The sequence below is a fragment of the Cynocephalus volans genome, chromosome 1 (assembly GCF_027409185.1).
Source record: "Cynocephalus volans isolate mCynVol1 chromosome 1, mCynVol1.pri, whole genome shotgun sequence".
NCBI classification, from domain to species: domain Eukaryota; kingdom Metazoa; phylum Chordata; class Mammalia; order Dermoptera; family Cynocephalidae; genus Cynocephalus; species Cynocephalus volans.
Genome location: NC_084460.1, coordinates 118,082,651 through 118,108,962, shown reverse-complemented (window position 1 = coordinate 118,108,962; position 26,312 = coordinate 118,082,651). Strand labels below are relative to the sequence as shown.

Sequence of the window (26,312 nt, the reverse complement as noted above, 5' to 3'; positions counted from 1 at the left end):
CTTCCTTTCACTGAGAACCATCTCTCTGTCCCATGGGCTGGACAGGCCTATCCCAGGGTGTGATGCCAGATCCACTGGGCAGTACTGGCCTGGGAGGGATGGAGGACAGTGAGGACACTTGACTGTGGGGCCAGAGCTGAGGGTGGCTGTGGAGGCCTCTACATGGGGGAAGTTCCTCGGGAAGCTTCAGCTCTAGGACTAGCACACCCTTTTCTCTCTCCCCTTTCTGCTCATGTCCCCTCCATTATTTCCATTCAGCATTCATTCCCTTACTGAAGCCCCGTTCTGGGACCAAACAATAAAAGAATAGTTTCAGGAACCCTTAAGTTGCTCCTGAGGAGAAGGGTCCTATGGACACAGAACTGAGTGTCGTCCTCAGGCACAGAGCCCCTGTTAACAGAGATGAGACATGAGTACAATTAAGATAGTGTAGAACCCCCCACCCCAACCCCAACACCACTGGACAGACCAGGTGTCAGCTCCATCTGAGGAAGGACTTCTGACTCAGAGCTGTACAAAGATAAAACAAGCTGCGTTAGAGGGTGGGGAGCTCCTTGCCACTGGGGTTGCTGGAGAAAGAGGCTGGATAGCCACCTCATAGGACTGCTTAACAAGGTTCCTTCCAGACTTAGCAGTCTGTGAATTCACAGGGTGGATGGTCTGCTGGAGGTGGCAGTTCCAGGTGGCTCAGTCTGCTCTGCTCTGGCCTACCATGAGGATGAGGAAGGGGCCTAATGAAGAAAGAGCCTGGTGATGAGTGAGCTGCGGAGTGGAGATGGGACCTGGAGGAGAGAGGGTGTACAGGGCTGCCATAACAAAGTACAAACTTGGGGTTTTTAAACAACACAGATGTACTGTCTCAGCTCTGGAGGCTTGAAGTCCACAATCAAAGAGCAGCAGGGTTGGCTCTCTCTCTGGAATGTGAGGCAGAATGTTTTCCACGTACTTCCCTGGCTTCTGGTGGCCAAGTGTTCCTTGGCTTGTAGATGCATCAACCCCCCATTGTCACATGGCATTCTCCCTGTCCGTCTTCACATGCTATGCATGGGCTATGTGACAGTGGTGGTCACTTTCCCTCTCTGTCCATCAGCTTCTTCAATAGTAAAAGAGGTTAGAATTTTCCAATGCGGACATTCTACGATTTCATAAAAGTCAATACTTATGATTTCATAGTAGGTCTCTAGGGACCATCCCAATGCTAATATTTCATGATTTTATAAGAGGGAGTTAAGCTTTTTATGCGGGTTAATTGGAAAGAGCAGACATATTTCTCTGCAAGTCAGCTAACCTCTTTGGGGAGTGACGTCACCTCTGAGCCTCAGAAATAGTTATTTCTATTTTACAGGGGTCTATAAAATAGAAATAACAATACGGCCTTATAAAGTGGTGGGCGTGAGGGTGCCTGAGAGATCTACAAGTCTACACAAGCAAGCCGTCAATCTCTCCGAAGGCTCGCAAACCGCTCCCGGGCTCCCAGCGCCGCGCGGGGTTGGGCAAGTAAAGCGAGAGGTAGGAGGGGGCGGGGCGAGGAGGTTGGCTTTGTTCTCGCCCCGCCCCCGCCCTAGATATCGCGAGAGGGCGGGCCCACTTCGTTCTGGCGTCGGCGTCGCTCCGGCGCTGGGACACTAGGCCGGCCTGTGTCCGCGGGTCGCGGATAAAGTGCTGGTGGCGGAGGGCGCGCGAAGGGCCGCCAGCCGCGCGGCGTTGGCTCTGGCGTCGGCTCTGGCGTCAGGGTCGTTGAGTTGTGACGAAGCCGCGAGTAGCCGTTTCCGCGACAGCAGGTGCGGCAGCTTTTAGACCCGAGCGGGCTCCGCAGCTGCCTGGCGGGTCTCCTCTAGCGCCCGACCCTTCTCTTCGCGGTCCCCACGCCAGCAGCGACCCTGAGCCGACAGCCGGAGCGACAGGCAATGGCGGCCTCGACGGCCTCGCACCGGCCCATCAAGGGGATCTTGAAGAACAAGACCTCTACGACTTCCTCTGTGGTGTCGTCGGCCGAACAGCCCCGCGGGAATGTCGAGGAAGAGCTAAGGTGAGAGCCGGGAGGGACGGCCTGGAAAGCCCCTCCCTCCTGGCCTGGCGGCCTCGCGCGCCGCCGCCGTTACCCACCCGGACACCGAGCGCTGGCCGGCCGGCCGGCGGGGCGGCTGCTTGGATGCGGCTGCTTGGATGCGGCTCCGGCGCCGCCCGGGTCTCCTTCTCCGGCCAGCCGCGAGGTGGAGTGATGTAAAGAAGGCAGGAGCGATGACGTTTATCGTGTTAACTTTTTTAAAAAAAGTACATATGCATATATAGTATTTTTTAAACAAACGTGATCTTTGAACTTTCTGCAATTGGGAACATTATAGAATCAAGTTAGAGTTTCAGAGCTTCAGCTGCTAAGATTTTTTTTATTTCTTAACCTCGGCTCCAAGAGCTAGCTAAAATTAACGTGTATTTTCTTGCCTTGGCTTTAGCTTTAGGTTTAAACTAAGAAGATACCCCGCAAAGAAAGAGAGCATTTCCACATTAGCATCGTGCCACGCTCACTCTCTTAGTTCCTGGTTTTTCATTTTCTCTGCACTAAGAGAAGCCAAAATTTTCCAAGTCCTCGATCTTTTTTGAATGGAATGCTGTTCATTTCTAATTAATTTTGCACCTGCAACGACAGTTTTGGATGCTTTCTAATTTTTTCCTGTTCAAAGACATACCTAGGTTTAGAACACTTGGGAGAAGAGCAACTTAAAATGATCCTGTGATATTTTAGTTGCTTTTGCATCCTCTGCAGATACACATGTAAAAATGTTGACCGGAAGCATTATGTGTGATAGTGAATAATTGGAAACAACTCAAGGTCCATTAGAAAAAACTGGTGAAATATTAATTATGGTACATTTGTATAATGGGACAATATAACAGCCTTTAAAAAAGAATGAGATAGGCGTTTTACCAGCCTTTAAAAAAGGAGGGTAGGCGTTTATGCACAGAGAAAGATAACCAAGGTGCAGTGCTCAATGAAAGAAACGTTGCAGTACAGTATCTATAGTGTAAAATACACCACTGGGTTAGACACGCAAGGGAGCTTGGATGTTTTAAGATACTAAAAATTTAAGGACTCTGCATTCTGGAAATGAGGGTTAAGAAAAGTTACTGGAATTTGTAGTCGTGAAGCTAAAATGAAAATGTCCATGAAATCTTAGAATACTGGAACTAGGCATTCCTGTATTAAAATAATCTAATTTAGGACCATAAAAGGAAACACTGTTCTTGGTGGTGGTATATTTATGGGGACTTGTGTTAACCTTGAAGAATATATTAAAATCACAACTTACAATCGTGGCCTTTTGGGGTTGGAAAGGACCTTAGTTTTTTCTAGCAACTACCCTACTCTCACTCTCTTTTGGATGCTTGAATCTTACATTCCTTCCCACGCAGTTTTACAGCCTCTGTTTGGGCTAAGTAACTTTAAACGGGGGGTGACCAGAGGGAGGGCGGCCGGGTGCGATGGATCTCACCAGAACATAATGGTATGGCTGTAACGCAGTTTCAGGGTATTCAGCAGCAGGAATATGGTTCTCACTGGTACTTAATGCTATTTAGACATTCTCCCGTAAGCTTCTTTTTGTCCAGCTACCAAGTGGGTATTCTTTTTCTCTTTCTCTGCTTCCTTAACTTCTCTGTATGCTGAACTTTGATCTGCTGTGATTTCCCATGGCCCCACCCTGTGGATTGTCCTTGATTCTCCCTCTCATTGATCTCTCTCATTGGCTGTGGTTTACATCCAAAAAGGGCTTTCAAGGTGAGTGAGTGAGTGACTTGTCTAGTCCTCTCTTCAAAGGAAGCTACCAAGCCCTAATTCATTGAGGCTCACAATGTTTGGTTCCAAGTGGTAAAAAGGGATGGGCTTTTTCATGGTCAGTGTTTTATGACTGTACAGCAAAGAAACAAATTCTGTTAGTAATACAATATACATTATTATTTATATCACAGTTCATGCAGACAATTTTAGTAACTTTAGGAGAGCCTCTTTGAACTGAAACAATAAAAGTTTAGTTGAATACATTTGAAACAAACTTTTTGTAATGTTTAATTTTAATTTCATTACAACCAATATTCCCCCTTTTGTATAAAAAGTACTGAAGATAAGTAGCTCTTGAAATTTCAATGCACTTAAAATTCAAAAACTCATGAAGGTAGTGTAATGGTCCAACTTCAGATGTTGGAACAGGGTTTAAGTCAGAAAAATCTCATGTTAATGTGAAAATGACCAGGGATCAAACTATATTGTTACTCACAGTAATTATATTCTATAAAGTCCCCATATATACTGAATTAGTGAGTACTGAACCCTTCCCCCCCCCCCCCCCCCCCCCGGGGAACTATGGGATTAGGTTCCTACAAGCCTCTGGTCACATTTTCACTAACTGGTCAATGCATAACCTTGTTTTCTGAGTGTTTCTATTTAAAGATATCTTATTTGATGTATATTGTTGGCTTATTAACTTTGAACTGAGCCAACAACTGTATAACTCATGCCTGAACGAAGCTTACCTGGCAGAACACTAGACAGCATTTTATATTTGGGAGCCATCTTAAACAGTGAATTCACCAACCAAAATGCAAAGAAATGTGGTATTAAATATACTGCAAAAAGGACACTTGTGTACGTACAGTTTGAGAGCTGAAATAAGAAGGCAGAGCATTGTCTTGTTTGACTTCAGCTGTGAATGTATACATTGGGCAATTCAAATATTTTCCTGCTCTGCATATTTCTCTCTGTGAGCAAGTGCTGAAGCGCCTCAATATTGGTTTTTGAATTACAAATAAATTTTAGCAAGGAAGTGAATTCACAAGTAAAGAATCCTTGAATAATGAGGATGAACCCTACCTTTTATTGGTGCCTTTATCACGTAAAATACGGTGGTAGTTTGACCACTATCCACTTCCCCTCCTGTTGTGAGAGGGTAATATTTTACATAAAGGGATATTACCAAGGGATTTGTTTTAAGGAAAAAAATTCAAACACACTTCAAATGTGTGTTTATACTTCATATATGTATACACTACCTGCCATTAGATAATTCTCAAGACTTAATATACACGTAAAGTAAGGTTTAAGTAAGGTTTAGCATTTTAATTTTTTTATCCAGTTCTTGTCAGAACTGATCAAACATCACTGGGCATTTTTTATTTGTTTTTTAGATGACTCAGTGCTATTATTTTCTTATACTTTGCAATAGTACTATTATCTTCAATGAGTGGTTTCTTCAAGTACCATTTGTCAGGTTTTTAATGTTGAGGGTTAGTTAAATTAAAACTGGACAGAATTCATAAATCCACATAATTAGGCATAGATAAATCTCAGTACATTGCAACACATTATTCAACCACTATCATCTGTGATTGTGGAATATCCATTCTTATTTCAGGATACTTTGAATATAGTGCACAAGTCCTGAAGGTCTAATGCAACAGACCTAGTGAATACATGTGTGAATTTCACTGAAAACAAGATATCATCGACTCTAAGATGTAACACCAAGAAAAATACTGCCAGTTATGATTATAAGATGCCATCCATTTTAAGATATGTTCTTTTTCAGAGATATTAAATTGTGGAAAATGTGCATTTTGAACTTTTGAAATATGATATTAAATGTTACTAAAGCCTATTTTGTGAGAAGTATTATAGTTTAGATAGTTTAGTGGTTAATCTGGAGCCAGATTGCCTGGGTGGGATCCTGTCTGCCACTATTAGCAGACTTTATTAGCTGTGATTTTCAGTGAGTTATTCATTATATCTTTGCCTTAGTTTGAGTATTAAATGAGTTAATAAATATAAAGTGTTTAACCCTTAGTGCTTTACCTTCAAATGTTAGTCTTATTATAATAGAGATAGAGAAATCTAATTTTTCCTATAACTCAGTGGGTTGTTTTACACAGTCTGCTTTGGAGTTCATGTCTCTGTTCAGTTTGAATTCTATAGAAGTCTTAGATAATGCAGGCAAATTCTACTTGAAAAAATTGTACTTGAATTTAATTTCCTTTGATATAATTTAAGATATAAGCATGCTCCAACTTTGTCCGTTTCTGTCTATAGAGGGGTGTGGAATATTATGTCGAAGGCTCACTGAGTAAAATAAAAAGTTTTCCAAAAGTTACTTTTTGCTTGCTTGTCATTGCTTTTTTTTCCTTTTTTTTTTTTTTCTTTTTCCTTCTTGTCCTCTCCACCCAGCTTTTACCACAAAGAGAAGGCCTGTAATTGCTTTTATTGTTAAATCTTATCTAATTGTTCAGTAATGGTGTCAGGTTTGAAAGTCTCGTATTTTGTTGACCTACATATGTTGAGTCTTCATTTAAAAAAAGAACTACTTCCTGAAATATGCAATTAAAGTTTAACACCTTGAAGCAAAATCCTGGTTCCCACTCCAAGCATAGCCAGAACTTTCAAATAAGCTAGTCACAAGCAACAAGAAGTCTGAGCAGGTCTTTGAGATGTCATCATATGAGCTAACGAAAGTGAAAAGTAGTGACTTCTTCAGGACCAGATTTAGGCTGTAGGAAAACCAATCACCCAAGAGGGAGGGGGAAACTGAAACCAGCAGGTGCTTTCACTGTCACAGCAAATCTGCCATGTAGTGGTATTACCCCTATTTTTGTCTGTGGAGATGTTAACCCAAAGAGCTTCATTCAGTTCATGATGGTATTGGGATTAAACTCATGTTCACTCCTTGGGTTTTGTTACTCCACAACTAGTGTTAATTCTACTGAAACTTGACATGTTAATTTCTATATCCAGTGTTCTCTGCTGAGAGTTTCTTCTACTTCACTATCTTTCCATCTAAAGAATTCCAAGATTTTTTGGAGCCTTTTGTTTAATACCCTTATTTAAGTGCGCGTTTTTGCAAGATATTATCTTTGTTGGATCTGAATAATTCTAAGGATTTCCTTTTTTCTTAGTGTTGTATTGAGGAAATGGAAGTTGAGTGAGGCTCTGAATATATAAAACTTCTAATTCTATTTACAGTGGAAAGTAAACTAAATGGCAGACAGTTTGGGAAAAACTGGCATTATATATAATGTGGATTATTTATATAAATTTAAAGAACTCAAATTTATGAGAAAGTTTCCAATAGACAGGCAAAGGGTATGAATACAAGGAAAGTAAAATGCACATTTTTCATATAATGTGTTAGGTAATGAGAGCAAAGAAACACAAAAAGCTCACTCATTTGGTTAGAGTGTGGTGCTGATAACACCAAGGTCAAAGGTTTGTATCCCCTTACTGGCCAGCTGCCAAAAAACACACAAACAAAACAGCTTTTAAATACTGTGTTATATCTGCTCTTTTAAAAAACATATATGGCCACATGGATAAATTTTAACTCAGAAATACCTGTCCTAGCAAGTTATACTAAAAACGTTATTGAATAGAATATGCACAAATATGTTTATTTCTGCCTTGTTTCAAATAAGAAAACCTTGGATTCAATCTAAATATCTAACATTAAGTGAGTAGTTTATTGTTGAATATTATGCAGTCATTAAAAAGGTAAAAACTAGAAAACACAAGCAGCTTATATACTACATATATTTATAGCTTATATATCAGAATATGTATTTTTAGATATGCATGTACTGTTTTATATATACAGTTATATATGTATATATATATTGATAGCTTATATATATTTTTATATAATAGAGTGGAAAAAATATGCAGAAATCAAAATTTTTAATGACTTTGGGTTCTGGGTTTGTGATCATTACATTTTATTCTTAATTTAAAGAAAACGTAATTTCTGTTTGTGTCCTGTAGTTATTATTCTTCTATCACTATCTTGCAAAACAGATTTACAGAGTGTTGTGTCCTCCTCCTCTTCCTCCCATTAGAGACACCTTTTAGACTCGAAAGGTTCATCTTTATTCTTTTTCTGTCCTAAGAAATAGTAATGATAAGTTGTCATTTTTAATTCAATATTGTTAACACCATTTAGGAAATAACTTGTTTTACTTTGAGATTAGGAAGCACCCAACAGGGTCATTAATATGCATTTATTTAAAAAAATTTTTTTTATAATACACATACAGAAAAATAAATTTAAAATTAAAGCTTAAGAAATTATTATAAAGCATACACCCATGTAACCACCATCCTGGTCAAGAAAAAGAACGTTTCCATCACCTCTGAAATATCCCCTCTGTTTCCAATCATAGTTTCCTCCTTTTAATAGAAACCACTATCCTGACTTTTGTAATCATTTAGGTATATATCCCTACAGAGTTTAGTTTTGCCTACTTTTGAACTTTATGTAAATAGATTAGTGCTAGTTTTTTTATTTCTTTATAGTAGCTTTAATAGGAAATCTTTATAAGGAGGGAATATTTACTTATAGTATGGTGTGTCTACCTCTGTTAATTGGATTGCTTTCTTCACAAAAATCTCTTAAAATTGTATACATTTTTTTCATTATCCTGCTAATCAGAACTCCTTGATCATTTCTGCTATATTAAATCTTTAAAAGTGTATCTCTTTTCATTGTGAGTTTCCATATATAGAATATGGCCGTGAGCAGACCTGAATGTTTGTTTTCTAAGTTTACAGAAATTTGTAGGTAATAGAGCTATTTAACAAAATAAAATTTCTGAAACTGTAGATTTAGTCAGAAATAGAAAACTGATGGATTTTTAGAAATTCTCATTCTGTGGCAGATCTTAAATATTTCAAAATCATTTAAATTTTGAGTCTTGTAAGCCAAAAGGTAGAAGGACTTCAATACAAAAGCACTTTTAAAGTTCTTTTCAGAATACTGTATCTGAACTCAGTCCCTTACAGTGCTAAGTGAGATCATGTTTGGGGATTCGTAACATAGGACTTTAGATTTTAAAATCTTTATATTTGTATGGTGGTTTTATAATTGTTTCACGGACATTATTTCAGTTGATTGTCTCAACAACTGTAAATTATAAAGACTTATTAAAACCTATTTTATTATCATTTCTATATAGAGTAAATATAGCCCCAGAGAGGATGTTTATTGGGCTTGTCTTTAGTTACAGGATTAGTGAATGGTAACTAGAACTTGAGCCTTAAATGTCTGTCTCTCAATTAAATTTATTTATTTATTTTTGTATTCTGCCACAAGACCAACTATTACTGTGATAGACAAAAGTCTAGGCATCTGCAGAAATCTATACAGATGTCCCCAACTTAGCATGGTTTGACTTAATGATGTTTTGACTTTACACTGGGTTTATTGGATTATTAAATGTATTTTTTACTTAATTTTTCCACTTAAGATGAGGTAATGAGGATGTAAAACCATTTTAAAGTCCAAGAGTATCTGTATTGTTTAAGCAAGGTCTGTTTACCCAGTCTAGTTCAATCAAGTGAATTTTGGGGGGTACTAGTGACATTTTAACTTGATTGGTTGAAAATTCAGGTGGATCGAGTGGGTATTTGTATGAGTTCCATGTTCTTTAAACAAGAAATGCTGTTTCTGTGCTTAAAAGTAATGACCTATATGTCTTAATTTTTTAAGTTTTCGACTATTTCATAGTGAAGAGACTTCTGGCATTGTTTTGGGGGGAGAAGTGAGAGTTGTATTAGTCTCAGTCACCTGTGGAATATATGTCTGGGCCAACCTTTGCCTCTTGAGAAAAGGAGGGTATGTGAGGCTCGAAGCTGTAGTCAAAAGAGCTTAGTTTGTCTGCAGTAGAACATTATTCAGCCTTGAAGAAGGAAATTCTGACACATGCTGCAACATGGATGAGCCTTGAAAATATTATTCTAAGTGAAATAAGGCAGTTACAAAAAGACAAATACTGTATTATTTCACTTATGTGGTACCTGGAGTAGTCAAGTTGATAGAGACAGAAATTAGAATGTAGTTGCCGGGGGCTCTGAGGAAGGGCAAGTGGGGAATTAGTGTTTAATGATATAGAGTTTCATTTGGGGAACATGAAAAAGTTCTGGAGATGGAAAATGGTGATGGCTGCACAACAGTGTGAATGTACTTAATGACAGAATCGTACACTTAAAAATGGTTAAAATGGTGAATTTTATGTATATTTTACCACAATAAGAAAAAACTTCTTAGTCTGAAATGGGAACGCTTTAGGTCTTTTAAGGTAGAAAGCAAAAGAACATAAAGTCAGGCTCACCTGCGAGGAGTGGGCATGTGTAATTTTTAAGGTGACTCGTCAAACACGTTTGAGAACATGGAGAAAGGAATATGATATTAAAATTTAAGTATGTCATTCTTCAAGGGCATTTCAGGATCTGAGAAATTGAAAATATCTACAGTAAAACCTCACCAGTTTGGACCAAATGCAGAAGGGATGATTTCAATCAGTGTAAAATTTACATTGAAGTACATAACAAAGTCACTAACTGTATATATAACAAAATATTGTGGCTGGTAGAGAGGCCTTTGAGGTCCTTTTTAATGAATAGCTAAGAGTTTGTAATTAAGGTATTTAATTATTGAGCACCCTGAGTAGTTGTGCAAATACTTTCTTGAGTGAATATGCATGGATGCCCCTAAAGCACTTATAAAGCATTCTATTTCTCTTAAGTAAATCTGAATAAACTATTTCTTAACACTTACTTTTGTAGATTTAAAAAAAACTAAACTATATTTTTATTTTCAATCTAAGTATTCAGTGGCGTCTGAATTTAATGAGGTTTTCTCTGTAGTTTATGTTCTGATTCTTTATGTTCTGATTGTTATAGATATCCCTGAAGAAATTATGCCAAGGAAATATTCCTGTTATGTTTTTTATCAAGAGTTACCAGGGCCGAGCCCGTGGCGCGCTCGGGAGAGTGCGGCGCTGGGAGCACAGCAACGCTCCCGCCGCGGGTTCGGATCCTGCATAGGAATGGCCGGTGCACTCTCCGGCTGAGTGCCGGTCACGAAAAAGACAAAAAAAAAAAAAAAAAGGAGTTACCAATATACAGTAGATCAAAAATCCTTAACTACTGAGGCCAGACAATGTGTAGATTTTGATTTTAGTTGTTACTAATTCTGTAGGCCAGATGAAGACTAAGCATGTCATAGCATCATACAGTAGTATTTTGAATGTCTGATGTAAATTCTGAATACTGTGTTTTTAGTATGTGGGCACTAAGTGTTCTAAAAATATTTACTGACACTTTACTGAAATTACTTGTGGCTTTTATCATAAGTCAGTTTCAATTCCAAGAAAGTATATGTAAAATAGCGGTTAGGGGTCAAAGAGAAGTTTAAATGTGGAATTTAGATGCTTATGAATTTTAGATGTGCATCAGGGATCTTTTTTTCTTCTTAATTTTAGTAAAAAATCCCAGAAGTGGGATGAAATGAACATCCTGGCGACATACCATCCAGCAGACAAAGACTATGGTTTAATGAAAATAGATGAACCAAGCACACCTTACCACAGGTAATGTTATAAAATAGACATCATTCCTTTTGTGACTTGTTTCCACTTTGCATTTGGTAGGAGCTTCTGAATAAAGCCTATTTGAATTTGTGTTTTATTTTTTGTTACTGACGAACTATGTTAATAACCTAACTTTTTTTTTGTAGTAATATAAGTAATGTGTAACTTTAAAATTATGGAATCCATTATGTCCATTATGATCATAGTAGTAAACATTTATTTGTTGCACCTCAGTGTTTGCTAGCTGCTAATGATGCACCCAGTTCAGTGAGTTTTGCCTTCCTTGAAAGGAAGATGAGATTTGGGCTTGTTTGCTTCCCAAGTAGAAATCAGGGGCTTACTCATTCTCTTTGCAGGAAAGGATAACTGCATGAATGATAACTCTTTTTTTAACCCACCGAAAGACAGGTGGTCGTCATTGCTGTTTTATGTCCTTATTTTTGAACTGTCATAATGTTTTAGTTCAGATAATCACATTGTGATTTTTGGCAGTTTTGACTCTCCAAAAATTTTTTAAATGAATTGTGAAATGGTATTGTATAGTAGTAACCAGTATGAAGACAAAAATAATGCATCAGTAAGCATTATGAGAAGATGGAGATTCTAAATAAGTAGAAATACCTAATTAAAATTATGCTCTAACTTGTATTGAAAAAATAAAGATTTCCAGAACTAAAATATTTTGTCATTAAAGTAAGTCAACATAAATCCAGAAGTTACCATTAAAATAGTTAAGAAATATTGTATTTTAAATCAATGGATGAAAACTTTGCAAGATTATTTTTGAGATAACTTGATACTAACAAAAACAACAAAAATAAGAATAAACATAAGAGGTTAAAGATTGTGACAAGAGTAGAAAGAAATCATGAAATAAGATGTACAGACACTAAAACTCAATACTAATGAAATTTGAGGGGAAAAGTTTATATACGTATTTTTCTCCTAATTACAGACATATACTTTAAAACTTATCTTAAAACCTTTATTTTTAACTGGCTGCTGGGAAGGAGGAAGAAGGAAGGAATGAAGGAAAGAAAGAAAGAAAAGACCACAACAATATGTTGAACTTTCAGAAGGAGAGAACAAACCTAAGAATACTAGAGATTGGGGGGAGGGAGGGGATAGGGATTTGGGAAGTGACAGGTCTAGTAAAGGGCAAAAAGAAATATCACAATTTGTAACAATGAATATGCTAATAATAAATTTAAAAATAATAAAAACAAACAAAAAGCCTTTATTTTACCAGAATCCAAAGTCAGGGCTTTTTTCGTTTTCATTAATGTAGCCATTCCTTGCTTGTCTGTGTTAGTTAGAGATAATTGTTCTAGAAGAATTAAGGTCAGACATGATTTTTAAAAAATAGTTGTAGCTATTATTTTTTGACTATTAATATTTAAAATATAAGAAATCTAAATGGTAGGTATTGCTTTTCCTCCCCACTTACCCATATCATTTCTCTGAGGAACCAAAGGTTATTTGGTTCCTAAGTAATTGAGGTAATATGTGCTCAGCTTTTATCAGTTCAGTGCTCAGTTTTACCAGTTCCTTTCATGGCTTTTTTAAAAAAAGAGTTTTATTTAACAGAAGATGTTTTTTATAGAAAGATCATGTTATACTACCTAAGAATCTCACACTGTTTGGATACAAAAAGTTATTATTTTTTTTATATACATAAACATATGCAAACACACACATACAATTTATCTGTAAATTTTAACATAACCTAGAATTTTCTTTAGAACAATTCTACAAATTGACAAATTATATTTATTTTACCTTGCTCTGCTTAATTAAGTTCAGTAATGTTGATGAGTTTATTTCAACTTCCCTTAGGAAAAAGAGCATCATCCAAATGAAAGCATGTATTTAACTTGTCTCCTTAATTAACCAGGAAATGTATAAACTGTTAGTTTTGTATATATACCTGAGTTCTGCTTTCTAGGAGAGGTCTTCAAAAAGTTCATAGGATTTGTATTATCTTCTAATTAAATTTTTCTGTGAATGAACTTTTTTTGTGTGTGTGTGTGTTTGACCTGTAAGGGGATCACAACCCTTGGTGTGGTGTTGCCCACACCGCGCTCAGCCAGTGAGCGCGCCGGCCATCCCTATATAGGATCCGAACCCGCATCCTCGGCACTCCCAGCGCCACACTCAGCCGAGTGAGCCATGGGGTCAGCCCTGTGAATGAACTTTTTGAAGTACCTTCATGTACCTTTCTGTGGCTTGAGAATTAAGGATGCCCATTTTTTCAGTGAAGTGGAGAACAAATTTTTCATTAGGTGGTAGAGTGGGAAACCTGAATAGCTTTTAAACTTACTAAATTAGATCTTTAGGATCTAATTTTGTTATTTTATCTAGGCTTATATTTGCATAGATCATTTATCTCTATCTTAAGATTGATGTACAAATACATGTTATAAAACCAAACAGTGGTTTATTTTTCATTACTTGTTCCCTCCCATTTGATGGAATATTGAAACTTTGTAGTATTTTTACTTTTTTCAGATGATTCAAGTTTTCAAGTTATATATATTTTTAAATCACTTGGAGTCTTTTCTTGATTGGTGCTGTACTTTAAATATTTCATTGAATAGAAACTAAAGTTAAACCTCAACAATGACAACAGAGCTATAAATATATTGATATTTTAACTAGGTTAATAGAATTATGTTTTTCTACTTTGTTTTTCTAGTTGGAAAATTATATTTCAGGTATTAATTACAATGTGCTTGTCATCCTAGTATGATAGGTGATGATGAAGATGCATTTAGTGATTCAGAAGCCACTGAAGCCATGACCCCAGATATCTTAGCTAAGAAGTAAGTACTGATGGGCATAAAGCATTTTCATTTTTGCCATTTTTAATTGTGCAGAGTAAATAAGGCATTTTACATTGCTTTATTTGTACAAATGTAAATAAAAGGCTAAGTTTATCTAGATTTTTTCATACCAACTTTTATAGTCTTGTTTCTTGATTAAAAGCAAGGTATGCAAGTGGCAGGAAGACTAGAGCACCTGAGCCTGGGATACTGAGGTGTGTCAGTTCCCTGTGCATTTTTAAAAAAATATCCTGCCACCTACATTTTAAAGATGGAAGTGAGAAAGGCAAAAATAAGTAAAATCATAAAACAAAAGTTCTCTTCCTTTGCTGTTTATTGATTTCTAGCACTCATCCCACTCTTCTTGTTGCTTTTTGGTTTCTAAACCCATTCCTACTCTCTTACTTTTTATGTTCATCATTGGTTTATGGCTAACACATTAATGATCTTTAGATTTTTTTTTATGAGACTCAAAAGTTGAATAAGACTATTAGTTTCTTTGTACATGATTGTAGATTAGCTGCTGCTGAAGGCTCGGAGCCAAAGTATCGGATTCAGGAACAAGAAAGCAGTGGAGAAGAGGATAGTGACCTCACACCTGAAGAACGAGGTAGTTTATTTCCTTTACTGCTCTCAGCATGATGCTAATAATTTTTGCTAAAATAGATCCATTATTTGGAAGATAGGCAAATGGTTTTCAGTTTTGGACAGTGGAGGGTAGGAAAATGGAAAACAACATTTTTTATAATTCAGATTCTACTTGTGGGGGCTTATTGTTTAACAGTTTTTTGCCCCTAATTTTAATAATTTGGGGAAATATTACCATCTTTAAAGTAATTATTAAAGTATTCCTTTCTTTGTACTTTTTAGTGCCTGGTACAGAGTAGATACTCAGTAAATATTTATTAAATTAATGCTTTTAGAGTTATTGATGATCCTAAAGTGAACAGATATAATAGCTAATTTCCCAATTACTTGTGCTTTTTCTGTTGTAAGACAATGGTGTAACTTATCAAATTAGCCAAAATGGTGAGACATAGAGTGAAAATCTTTATTGGGTCTCATCAAACAGAAAGAGCATTTGTGTCATAGGAAAGGAAATGGAGACAGCACTCTCCTTAACAGGGATGGAAGAGGCTTTCCTAGCTTGCACATACACAGTGAAGTCAGTGCTACCTACTCATAGTATCTATTTTTACAAGTAACAGTGGTTACCTATGGAGTTGGGGAGATAAGAAATATATTTTACCTTGTTGATTTTTATATTTTTTTAACCACGTAAATGTAGAATCTTTAAGAATTTAAAAATTGTGTATATAATTTATTTTCAACTATTTTTTAAAAGGAAAAACCAACCCTATGTATAGGAAAAAAGGTCAAGAAAAAACACACACATTTGCAAAAAAGAAGAAAGAAAATAGAGTAGAAGTGTACTCAAAGCTTTGCAATGTGGGGACTACCCGTACAGTAAGGAAGTTCAGAAACTTTAGAACCAAGACTCCAGATGTTTGCTAGTTACTTGTCAGGATCTTTGTCATGTGTAGCTGATAAGGTATAGTTTGCTATTTTTTCCTATCATCTTCAGAATATAGCCTGTTTGACATAACTATGATGGTCTGAGCCTAATATTTATTTGTACAGGAGAGAAATTTTACATTCAGCATATTCTTAAGCTGTATTATCTCTTCTACTCTGTGACTTCCTGACTGACTTTCCCAAAATATATCGCAAGAGGCCCTTTAAAAAGGTTTCACATAGAAATTTTGTCTAGAATTTGTTTCCTCATTGCTCTCTAAAAACATGACCTATTGAGAATAGGGAGTTTGTTATTAATGTATATGTTAGCTTTCATTAAGGGAGAAATTGTTCCTCATATTGTAGTTCCAAGAGTCAGCCGTCAGGGGGAGCCATTTGATTATAATTTCATTAATTCAGTCTCCACTGTTAGAGTTACTGAATTATGTAGGTGTTTTTTGCTTTAGACCATCACATGTCTACAAAATCATTGCTTATTGACAGTAGAGATTCTTAGAAAAAAATTATCTTGTAATTTATAGAATAGCAATTAAGATTGTTGAGTATAGAGTCAGACAAACTTAACTTTGTGCTCCAGATAATGCCACTTGACTAATTTGCTTAATTTCTCTGAGCCTCGGTTTCCTCATTTGTAAATTAGGAGCTATAAAACTACTTATTTTAGAGTTATTTGTGACTATTAAATGAGATAAAGCATTCAAAGCATTTAGCACTGATCCTGGCATATTATAAGTGCTCAGTAAATATTAACTTTTAACAAAATGATCAGAATATTCTCCATAAAGAGTAAAGGTAGGTATAAGGAGGGTAATTAACTTCTTGAGTTCATATGGATTAGATGACTATTACTAGAGCCGGGCCTAAAACCTAAATGTCCTTGTACTCTTTGCATTATGTTGCTCTGCCATACAAGGATTATAAATAAAATGAATATAAGTATTCAGAGAAGATTGAGAGCACTTATATTAGCAGCTTTCTATGAAGTGAATACTTTGCATATTTTTAAATGATATAATAAATTCTGAGTATTTCAAAATTAGAATATATTTGTAATAAGCAAAACCAAATTCAATATCTCTTAGCATCAGAAAGAAATAATTTTCTGGGCCGGCCCATGGCTCACTTGGGATTAAACCCAGATCTTTCTGCCTCAAAGAAAGATTTCTACTAAGCTAATTATCTCCCAAATCCATGAGGTAATAAACAGTATTAATGTACAGTTTAAAATTTGCTCTTAAGGGGCAGGCCCGTGGCTCACTTGGGAGAGTGTGGTGCTGATAACACCAAGTCAAGGGTTAAGATCCCCTTACCAGTCATCTTTTAGAAAAAAAAAAAAAAAAAAAGGAATGACAATTTGTGTTTTAGTGTGAATGTGGAAAAATAGATTATTTATATACTATTGGGTATGAAGCATGGCTTGGCCATTCTGGAGGTCAGTATGACAATATATACCAAAAGCTATTTAAAAGAAAGTATATACCCTTTGATCTAGCAATTCAGTTTCCCAGGGTTTATCCAGTGTTTTTTTGAAAATATTTTTGACCAAATCCCACTCACTATAAATACACATATAAAATTACAAAAGTAAAAATTTCACAAAGCAGTATTCACCTTTACTATATGTGATACATTCCAGTTTATTTTATTTCATCTTTTTAAATGTTTGTTGTGGCTTACTAAAGAGTCATGATGCACAGTTTGAAAGGCAGTGGCCTATATTGAGAAAATAATAGAATAAATGCACAAATATATATATATATTATTACATCATAAAAACATTGAAAATGCAAAGGGGGAAATCAGAAATCTTTGACTGAGAACAGGGAATTAAATTATAACACTATTACCTTAAAACCTTTTAAAAATTATGTAAATCTGTGTACATGGCAGAATGTTTACTGTATGTTTATATGCTTTATTGCCTAAACAGGGTCATTTTAAGAGTGAAAGAGTCATTAGCATAGTTCTCTCAAACACTAGGCATAAACTGAGACTACCCTCAGCAAACTGGGATATATAATCATCCTAACAATATATTAAGTGAAAAATCAGTCCGTACTGCAACATATAATTTATTTTTCTAAAATACATTTGTAAGAAAAAGTCTAGAGTTATAAAATGTTGTTGATGGTAATTTCTGACTGAGGAAATTGAGTGGTTTTTTTTCAGTTTTTACTATGAATGTGTGTTACTTTGTTTTGTTTTTGTTTTTAATGTAGGTTAATTGTTATTGCTTTTTTTCTTTTTTTAATTGGTTACAAATATTCATGAGATACAAAATGTGTTACTTTGTAATAAAAAAAGTGTTACCTTTTTAGTAAATATAACTGGTAGTGGAGGCAATTAGAACCATTATTTTTATTATTTTTTAGTATTGTTTTTACATCTTCTGAATACCTAAGACATCACTAAAAATTAAGTCATGAGGATTTGGTGGTTTTTTTGGTCTCTCTTTTTTCTTTTTAAATTCTGTCTACAATATTGTACCTTCAAAGACCAAAACAAATCACAAAAATAGTTTATAAGTAGAGAAGGAAAGAGATGCTGGCAAGATCTTGGTAACTTGAAACAAATGTTTATAGAGTGATATGGATGTTAGTCTCAGAACTTTCCCTTTTCCAACCTAGGTAGAAGCTGAAAAGTGATTGATGAGTAGTAACTGAAAGAAAGTGAGCCGAGATGCCCGGTTCTGTTCAAGCTTTATTAAAGGAAAAGAATCTGCTGGGCTATGCCCAGAGTGGGGAACAGCCCAGGGCTGCCCTGAAAATGGTGGACAGCACCAGTATGGGGGTGGTAGAGCTTATATAGTGCGCCAAGGGCTGGCTGATGCCATCAAGGAGGGTTATTATGCTAACGTGTATCAGGTGGAGAACTGCATCCTTATGGAAGCAACAGGGGTTTCTGTTTAAGTCAGGAGATTTCTCCCAAAGGGAAGGGGGAGGGGAGGGGAGGGGAGGAAGTGGGCCGCGCCGCTTTGTACTTGGGCTCGTCTAAAGTAGCTGGTTATGTTGCAGATCTATTAGTAACATGAACATTTTTTTTAAATACGTTTTTAAAATATAAGTATAGATGATATTTAAAACTTAGGAATTAGAGGACGTTAAGGAAGTACTTTGAATAGCCTTATTCTGAGAAATGTCTCTTTTTTTGACATTAAAATATCTTAATGAAATGTTTGATAAAACAATGGTGAATTAGTTTTAATACTCTTCATTGACAAAATAAACAATTGGCAATTTTATTTCAACCCCCTTTTAAAAAAAATTTGCTGGTCTAATCGCTTCTTGGCCTTTTGGCCAAGAACAAGTGTAGTAATTTACTGGTCTAAGAAATTTTAAAATCTGAGAATTATTTCTTCATAGACAATTGCTCTTTAAAGTGCTTTTCTATTAATAAAATGTGGTCAGTGGTGTTGAATTGCTGCCAGCTTTTTGTTTCTCTGGTGAAGACTATAAATTAAAGAATAATCTGGAATCAGTTCATCATTCCTTTATAACAAGCTTTGCTTAAAATTACCCTGGGAGTGAGGTTATGTTTTTAGCCAGCAGTATTTTAAATCATGGCAGTTTCTTAACAGATGATAAGGGTTTTTTTTTTTTTTTTGGTTTTGGGGGTTTTTTTTGGCCGCTGGCCAGCATGGAAATCCAAACCCTTAACCTTGGTGTTACAAGGCTATGCTCTAACCAACTGAGCTAACTGGCCAGTTGATTATAAGGATTTTTTAAAGAAATCTTTTCTTAATTATAAAGTAGAAAACATGAAAATGTTAAAACTACTCCACTGTTTCTTGACCCGGAATTAACCACTTAAGTGTGTGTGCACGCATGTGTGCACAGGCTTTGTACATAATATATACAAGGGTACTTCAAAGCATTTATGGTAAGATTTGTCTTATCTTTTAATTCTGTTTTTTATCTTTTCTGTTTTTCCACAAACTTTTTGAAGTACCCTCATATGTGGTATTATAGCTTGCTGTTTTCCCCCCATTCAACTCTTTCTGGAGAATTTTCCCATACCTTTATATTTTCTTCACAAATACAACTTCTCATGGCTCTTATTCTTATTCTTCCATTGAGATGTACTTGAACCATTAAAAGCAGAGAGGAGAGAGGTTGGCAAACTTTTTCTGTAAAGCACCAAATAGTAAATATTTTAGATTTTGTGGGCTGTATTGTCTCTATTGCAAACTACTCAACTCTGCCACTGAGCACAAAAGCAGCCTTAAGCATGACAAAAAAAAAATGAGCATGACTGTGTTCCAGTAAAACTTTACTTACAAAACAGGCATGGGCTGGTCCTTGAGATAAGACTTCCTAAGCTTGCTTTTTGTATCTTGCAGAGAAAAGGCGACAATTTGAAATGAAAAGGAAGCTTCACTACAATGAAGGACTGAATATTAAATTAGCTAGACAATTAATTTCAAAAGACCTAAATGATGATGAGGAAGATGAAGAAATGTTAGAGACTGCAGATGGAGAAAGCATGAGTATGGAAGAATCAAATGAAGGTTAGATGTTTTGAAAATATCACTGACACTTTTGTGATCCTCTGTGCCTACTTTATTTTGCTTTAAGCTTGTGAAAAACCTCAAAGTTTTCCTGAGATTCACTTTATTATTATGCCAAATGTTTCTAAAATTTCAACCCCTGTGGCCAGTTTCAAAATAATAAAGATTTTATTCCCAGAGTTGATTTAAAACTATGTGTTTCATTGTATGGCTGCTTTTTAATGGTTTACTTGGCTTTAGGCAATCATGTTTGTCTTCATATTAAGCTATATTTTGTTTTGAATGTTTCAGGTCATATTTTATTTGACATAACAAATCTAAATTAAAGTTTAAAACTTTTTTAAAGAAACGTGTTTTTAATATGGAAGATTTGTTTTGGCATCCCTTTAGATACAAAGTATGTCCTATCTTTCCAATGATGATTCTTTGTTGGTTTGACAATTTATTTGATTTTTTTCTTGGACAACCAGTCCCTGTGGCCTAGCAACTCTTGATCAGTCATTCTGATATTTAATGAAAGTGAATCTTTTGCATCACTAATGAAGATTTTTTCATGTGCCCATTACCTAGTCTTTGTACTTGGAAACTGATGCTTTTTTAGTGGAGGTGTAACTTATTTTGTGGTGTCTAAAATGGTTAAGTCTTAGCAAAGTAAATAATTATTATACTGTTGTTTTGATGAGCATAGTATGAAGTATGAGTAATCTTATGATACAACCTGATGAGTCACTGTCTCAGCAAGTGTCAACATTACAATATTTTTTGTTATCCCATATTATGCGTTAGCCTTTTAGTCTGCTTCATGCAGCATTTCATTTCCATTGTATATACCATAGTATGTTTAACTTACATTTAACTTGAACAAACTTCATCTTAAGTAGTAGTTGTTACATGTTTCTCTTCCTTTTTTAAAATCTGTTATCCATTTTTAGATTACCTATCTCCTAATTCCCCGGGGGCCTTTGTTTCCCATTTTACCTATATCTTAATGGTTTCTTTTCATGTATTTAAGTAAATGTTTCTTTGGTTATAACTTTTCATTAATTTCTACTTAGACTTTTAATATCAACTCTTAGTGACTATCGTAAGACACTAGGAATACCCTCAAATACCCTCATCTGCCACTGGAAATTAGCACCACCACCACTGTGCCCAAGATTAAAGGGATTTATTTTTTTCTTTTTTCTTTTCTTTTTTTTCTTTTTTTTTTTTAGCCATGGCTTTTGAGAAATAACTCTGGCCTTTTGTCCATCTCTGTTTGTAAGACATTATATTTCACACATTTAATACATAATGTATTTTTCCATTTATGTATAATAGATGTTTAAAATTTTATTAGCTCAGTGCCTGATTTTTCTTCAGTGGCGATGAAATACTCCTTACATAGGAATATATTCTGCTTAGCATCATAAAAGCCATAAAGATAGGAAAGACTACATAATAAGGCTTAGGGAAATAAGTTCCTTATTTATCACCTACTCTTTTTGAACCCTTAAAAAAAATGTTGTCAGCTTTTAAAATCTCCAGGCTCTATAAAACCCATTACTTTTTAAGCATTGGCTGTCTTCTCCCTCCACCTCCCCCCAACTTCTTCCTCTATTGCCACCTGTTTTATTGGAATAAAGTGGCATAATTAGACTCTAAGGTAGTATTTTACAGTTTTTTGTTTTGTTTTGGTTTGGTTTTGGCAGCTGGCTGGTACAGGGATGGAAGCCTGAACTTTGTTGTTATTAGCACCATGCTCTAACAAACTGAGCTAACTGGCCAGCCTATATTTTATAGTTTTGAGGTAATACATGGAATTTATAGCTTCAGATACTTGAGTTGTAATAAACTCTTAGCTTTCCATCTGTGATTTCTTCACAGAAATGTTCAATTTGAAACCTATTTGTCCTATCACCAAGTAGACACACCTGTTCTGCTCTTTAGACTATTTAGGGTATATATGGATTCTTTCATATAAGTCTAATTCAGTTTACATGAAATACACCTTATTTGTTTTTAAAATTATCAGTCATGCCAATAGAAGGGAACTTTTGCTCAGGTAGATTAAAGGTTGGCAGTATACAACAAGTGACATTGACTTTTTTTCTTTTATCTTTGCAGGATCTACTACAGGTGACCAACAGCAAAACAAATCACAAAGTTCATAGAAGGGATTTGTTCAACCTTGCAGTTGTCAAATACAAACCCTGTTATTATAATACACTGCTTCTTGTTCTCCACAATTCATGACTTAAGTACCAAAATGCATACCTGTTATGATATATTGCCAAGAATTAAATGGTAACCTGAGAGACTGATTAGACTGAAAATGCCTATTCAATGCGTATATTCTTGTGCCTAGTACTTCACCACAAATACAGTGTAATGTCTTCAGTCCAAATCTGCTTTACTTTTGTAAAAACACTGGTTAATTTGTATAAGATATTATATAGCTTTTTATGCTTTAGAGGTTAAACAATATCTTTTTGGGGGAGAGGGGAACTAATTTATTTTCATCACCTCTAGATGTGGTAGCTGTTATAAAAGGTTTATTGGTTTGGTTTTTTTTAATCAAAAGCCAGTTGGAACAACAGGATATATAGGCTGATAAACATTCAAGCTGAAATATATTTTAACACTGTCTTCAATTTGATTTGTCTGTTTAATTGAAAAGGATTATAAGAATTACTGTTGCATTTTCTGGCCTACTACTTTTCAAATTCCTGTTGAGTTTCCTTGTGTTTACAAGGAAAGGATTAAACTTTTTCTCATCAAAACTAGCTTTTTTTCCACAAATAAATTATTAGGTTAAACTTGCACTAATGTCTGCTCTGTTTTTTGGATTTTTGGTTTTTTTTTTTTTTTTTTTTTTTTTGTACACTGGGTGGGCTTCAGAGCAGTTTTTTAAATAAATATAATTCTAATGTAGCTATCTTAACATTCCCTTTAAATGCCTGTCTTAACCTCCTGCTTTTGCTTCCTATTCTTCCACACATACACACACAATTCTTTACCTTTTAAAGGAACTCTTCCTTCTCTCATATTCTGTCATTTCCTGAAATAATGAAATTCTTATTTTAATCATCAATGCCTATTCTTCTAATACATAAAATAGATTGAGTAGGAGTGGTACTATAGGCAGGAAAAACAATTCAACTGCTAAATTTCTACAATTTTCTGATTTACAGATTACTGATTAAATTGCTATTATTAGTTTGACTTAATCAGACCTTAGAAAACAGCAGGTTTTTTTGCATGATGAGAGAATTGTGTATAAGCAGTGATATGATTGTTCCTGAATGTTCAGACAGAAGTAAGCCTGAACATTTTTTAATTTAAAAACTTTAAGGGGCCAGCCCGTGGCTCACTCGGAAGAGTGTGGTGCTGATAACACCAAGGCCATGGGTTTGGATCCCATATAGGGATGGCCGGTTAGCTCACTTGGGAGAGCATGGTGCTGACAACACCAAGGCAAAGGTTAAGATCCCCTTACCGGTCACCTTTAAAAAAACAAAAAAACTTTAAGTAGTCCCTGATTTAAGGGAATAGGACAATGTATATGATGAGAAATGTACTTTATTCTTCTAACAGAGTAAGAATTATTTAAATTTTTTCCCTGAAATGAAGTGCAGTTCCTGTGTATCTTAGTTTTGTGATGGTTTCATTTCTAGTCATTTACTTGTATCTTAATTTTTTTAGTTCCAAAAGAATCTGTATATGAACAGACTTTTTAAGTAATTTCTGTATATTATATATATGAAATGGCTTTTATTGAACAGCTTATCTTCCACTTGCAAGTTTATGGCAATATCAGTGTGTCTAAATAAAAAGTGGGAGAATTCTTTGCTGTTAGAAGAATGTGCTTATTTTGAATGTCTTTTTTTTTTTTAACGAGATATAATCAAAGTACCTCTGAACTGCAGGTGCAACATTCTAGCTAAACATTTTAGCTAATAATACCACTGATTTATAAACAAAACAGTGTTTATCTCTGCTTTCTGAATTTAGAATGTTGGGGTTATCTTAGCTGTTTAAACTCGTTTTAGGGGATGTGGAAATTGTCTGTACATATATATATATTCATGCACCGATACATCTGTTTTTGGTTTTTGAGTTCTTAGAAAGTATCCACATACTTTTTATTTGTACAAGTAGTTGCTGTACAATGAAGAAGAGGTAAGACTTTTTAACAACTGATTCTTTTGGTGTTTTCTACAAACTATTTCTTAAAACATAAATTACAAGCAAATCCTCATTTTCTGTTTCAGAAAATAGATAATTATCTCAGAGGAGTAAGACATGCCAAATAGCATGCTCAGTAGGATTTTAGGTAGTCGAATGCAACTGAGTAACAATATTTTCATCAAGTCATAAATATCTAATTGACATGGTATTGGACTAGTCAAAAAATTAACCCTTATGATTCAGTTAGATTTTCCTTTGGAGAAAGTTATCTGTATTCACAGTTCAGTTCTAGCCAAGGTAGATTTTACTTTCAACTTTTTAATCAATATCACTTCTGCCAAACTCCTGGGTGTCACTTTATTCATTTGTCAGTCTAAAAATTAGCAGGGATGGCTGTTTAAAACCCAAAGAACAATGGTATAAATGGATTGTTAAAATAAGAGTAACTTTAAGTTGAAGATTAGAACAAAATGCCATTTTCCACTAGACTTTAATTTTGTTTGCATTTTCTCCCTTTTAGTATACAGTATACATATTGTAATAAAATAATATGAAAATATCCTGTGTGTGGATTATATTTTCTTGCTACCTAGCTATCTTGAGACCATATTTCATTGACCGGATGTTCTGGATACTAGGAGTGGATCTTGGACTACGTGTGGCATAGTAGTTTGTTTAGTTATCGTAGAAATGATAATGAGCTACCATTTATTGAGAATGTATTATTTGCTCTTGCCCAGCATTGTGTTAGGTTCCTCATATCTAATACTCAAAACCACCAAACAAAGCAGGCATTCTTATCTGCACTTTATAAGTGAGAAAAATGCTCTTGGCCATGTTATTCAGTTTCAGTGTCATGCTGAAGGACAGGATTCAAATCCAGATCTACCTGAACTTCATGGTCTTTATCCATACTTTTTTAGATGCAGAAAACTTATTTTATACATGAACACTGATTTTTTTTTTTTTTTTTTTTTTTGGTGGGTGGCCTGTATGGGGATCCAAACCCTTGACCTTGGTGCAGTCAGCATGGTGGTCTGCCCACTAAGCTAACTGAGCAGCCTCTAGAAAATTTATTTTAGAACTTGCGTCTTACAAGCTTTATTTGGATTATTGATACATACTGTATGCTTTAGGAGTAGCATTTTTCAGGTATTTAGTTTGAGATTCTGATTTTTATTTTAATGTGAAAAATTGAAAATTGTTTGGGGTTTGTGTGCCGTTTAGGAAAAATCTCTCAAAAATACTTAGTGTCTACAGATGTCTAAGTGCATGTGATTCAGTTGTGTTCTGCAAGTTTGTTTCTAAGCAGATTGTTTCAAGCTCAGATCATGATTACATGATTTTTTTTCTCATAGAATCAGTGTTGCAAAGTACAGTACGAAGCTAGCCTATAAAAACCAACGTGTTGATAACACCAAGGTCAAGGATTCAGATGCCCTTACCAGCCAGCTGCCAAAAATAATAAAAATGAAACCAACGTATACCTAAATCAGCATTTCCCAGTGTGTTTCATAAAACCCTATCCCACAAGATGTTCCGTGAAAAGGATTCCATGAGCAAGTGACCTTTGCACATGCTACATACTTTGTCCCCTTACCTCCTTGGAGACATATAATCGTGCACATTGTCATATTAAAGGATCTAAGAAGTCCTGCTTAAAGGGACCTGTTTAAAACTTAGTTTAACCTAGTATTTTTCAAACATTTCACCATAATTGCCCCACCTTGTCCATCAAGTAGCATCCCAAGTATGAGAATAGGCTAGGGTCTCTAATGTATGAAAGTTGAACTTCCTTCTAAAAGAGGAAGAGAATGGTTTATCAGTGAAAGGCATGGTAGCAATAACTGCATAGGATTTATGGATTATATACAATT

General features: G+C 35.3%; 1 protein-coding gene and 2 pseudogenes across 1 annotated transcript; all 3 read left to right on the top strand.

The window, feature by feature from the left end:
* Positions 1-1,574: 1,574 nt before the first annotated feature.
* Positions 1,575-22,568, top strand: PPP1R2 (protein phosphatase 1 regulatory inhibitor subunit 2). The gene is made up of 6 exons (XM_063095400.1): positions 1,575-2,029; positions 11,293-11,400; positions 14,145-14,222; positions 14,738-14,832; positions 20,098-20,265; positions 22,372-22,568. Exons 1-6 carry the CDS (start codon positions 1,908-1,910, stop codon positions 22,416-22,418), a joined length of 618 nt encoding a protein of 205 aa, XP_062951470.1. The 5' UTR covers positions 1,575-1,907; the 3' UTR covers positions 22,419-22,568.
* LOC134365945 (U6atac minor spliceosomal RNA) lies at positions 15,306-15,419 on the top strand (annotated as a pseudogene).
* On the top strand, positions 19,035-19,201 carry LOC134364901 (U2 spliceosomal RNA; annotated as a pseudogene).
* Positions 22,569-26,312: the final 3,744 nt, after the last annotated feature.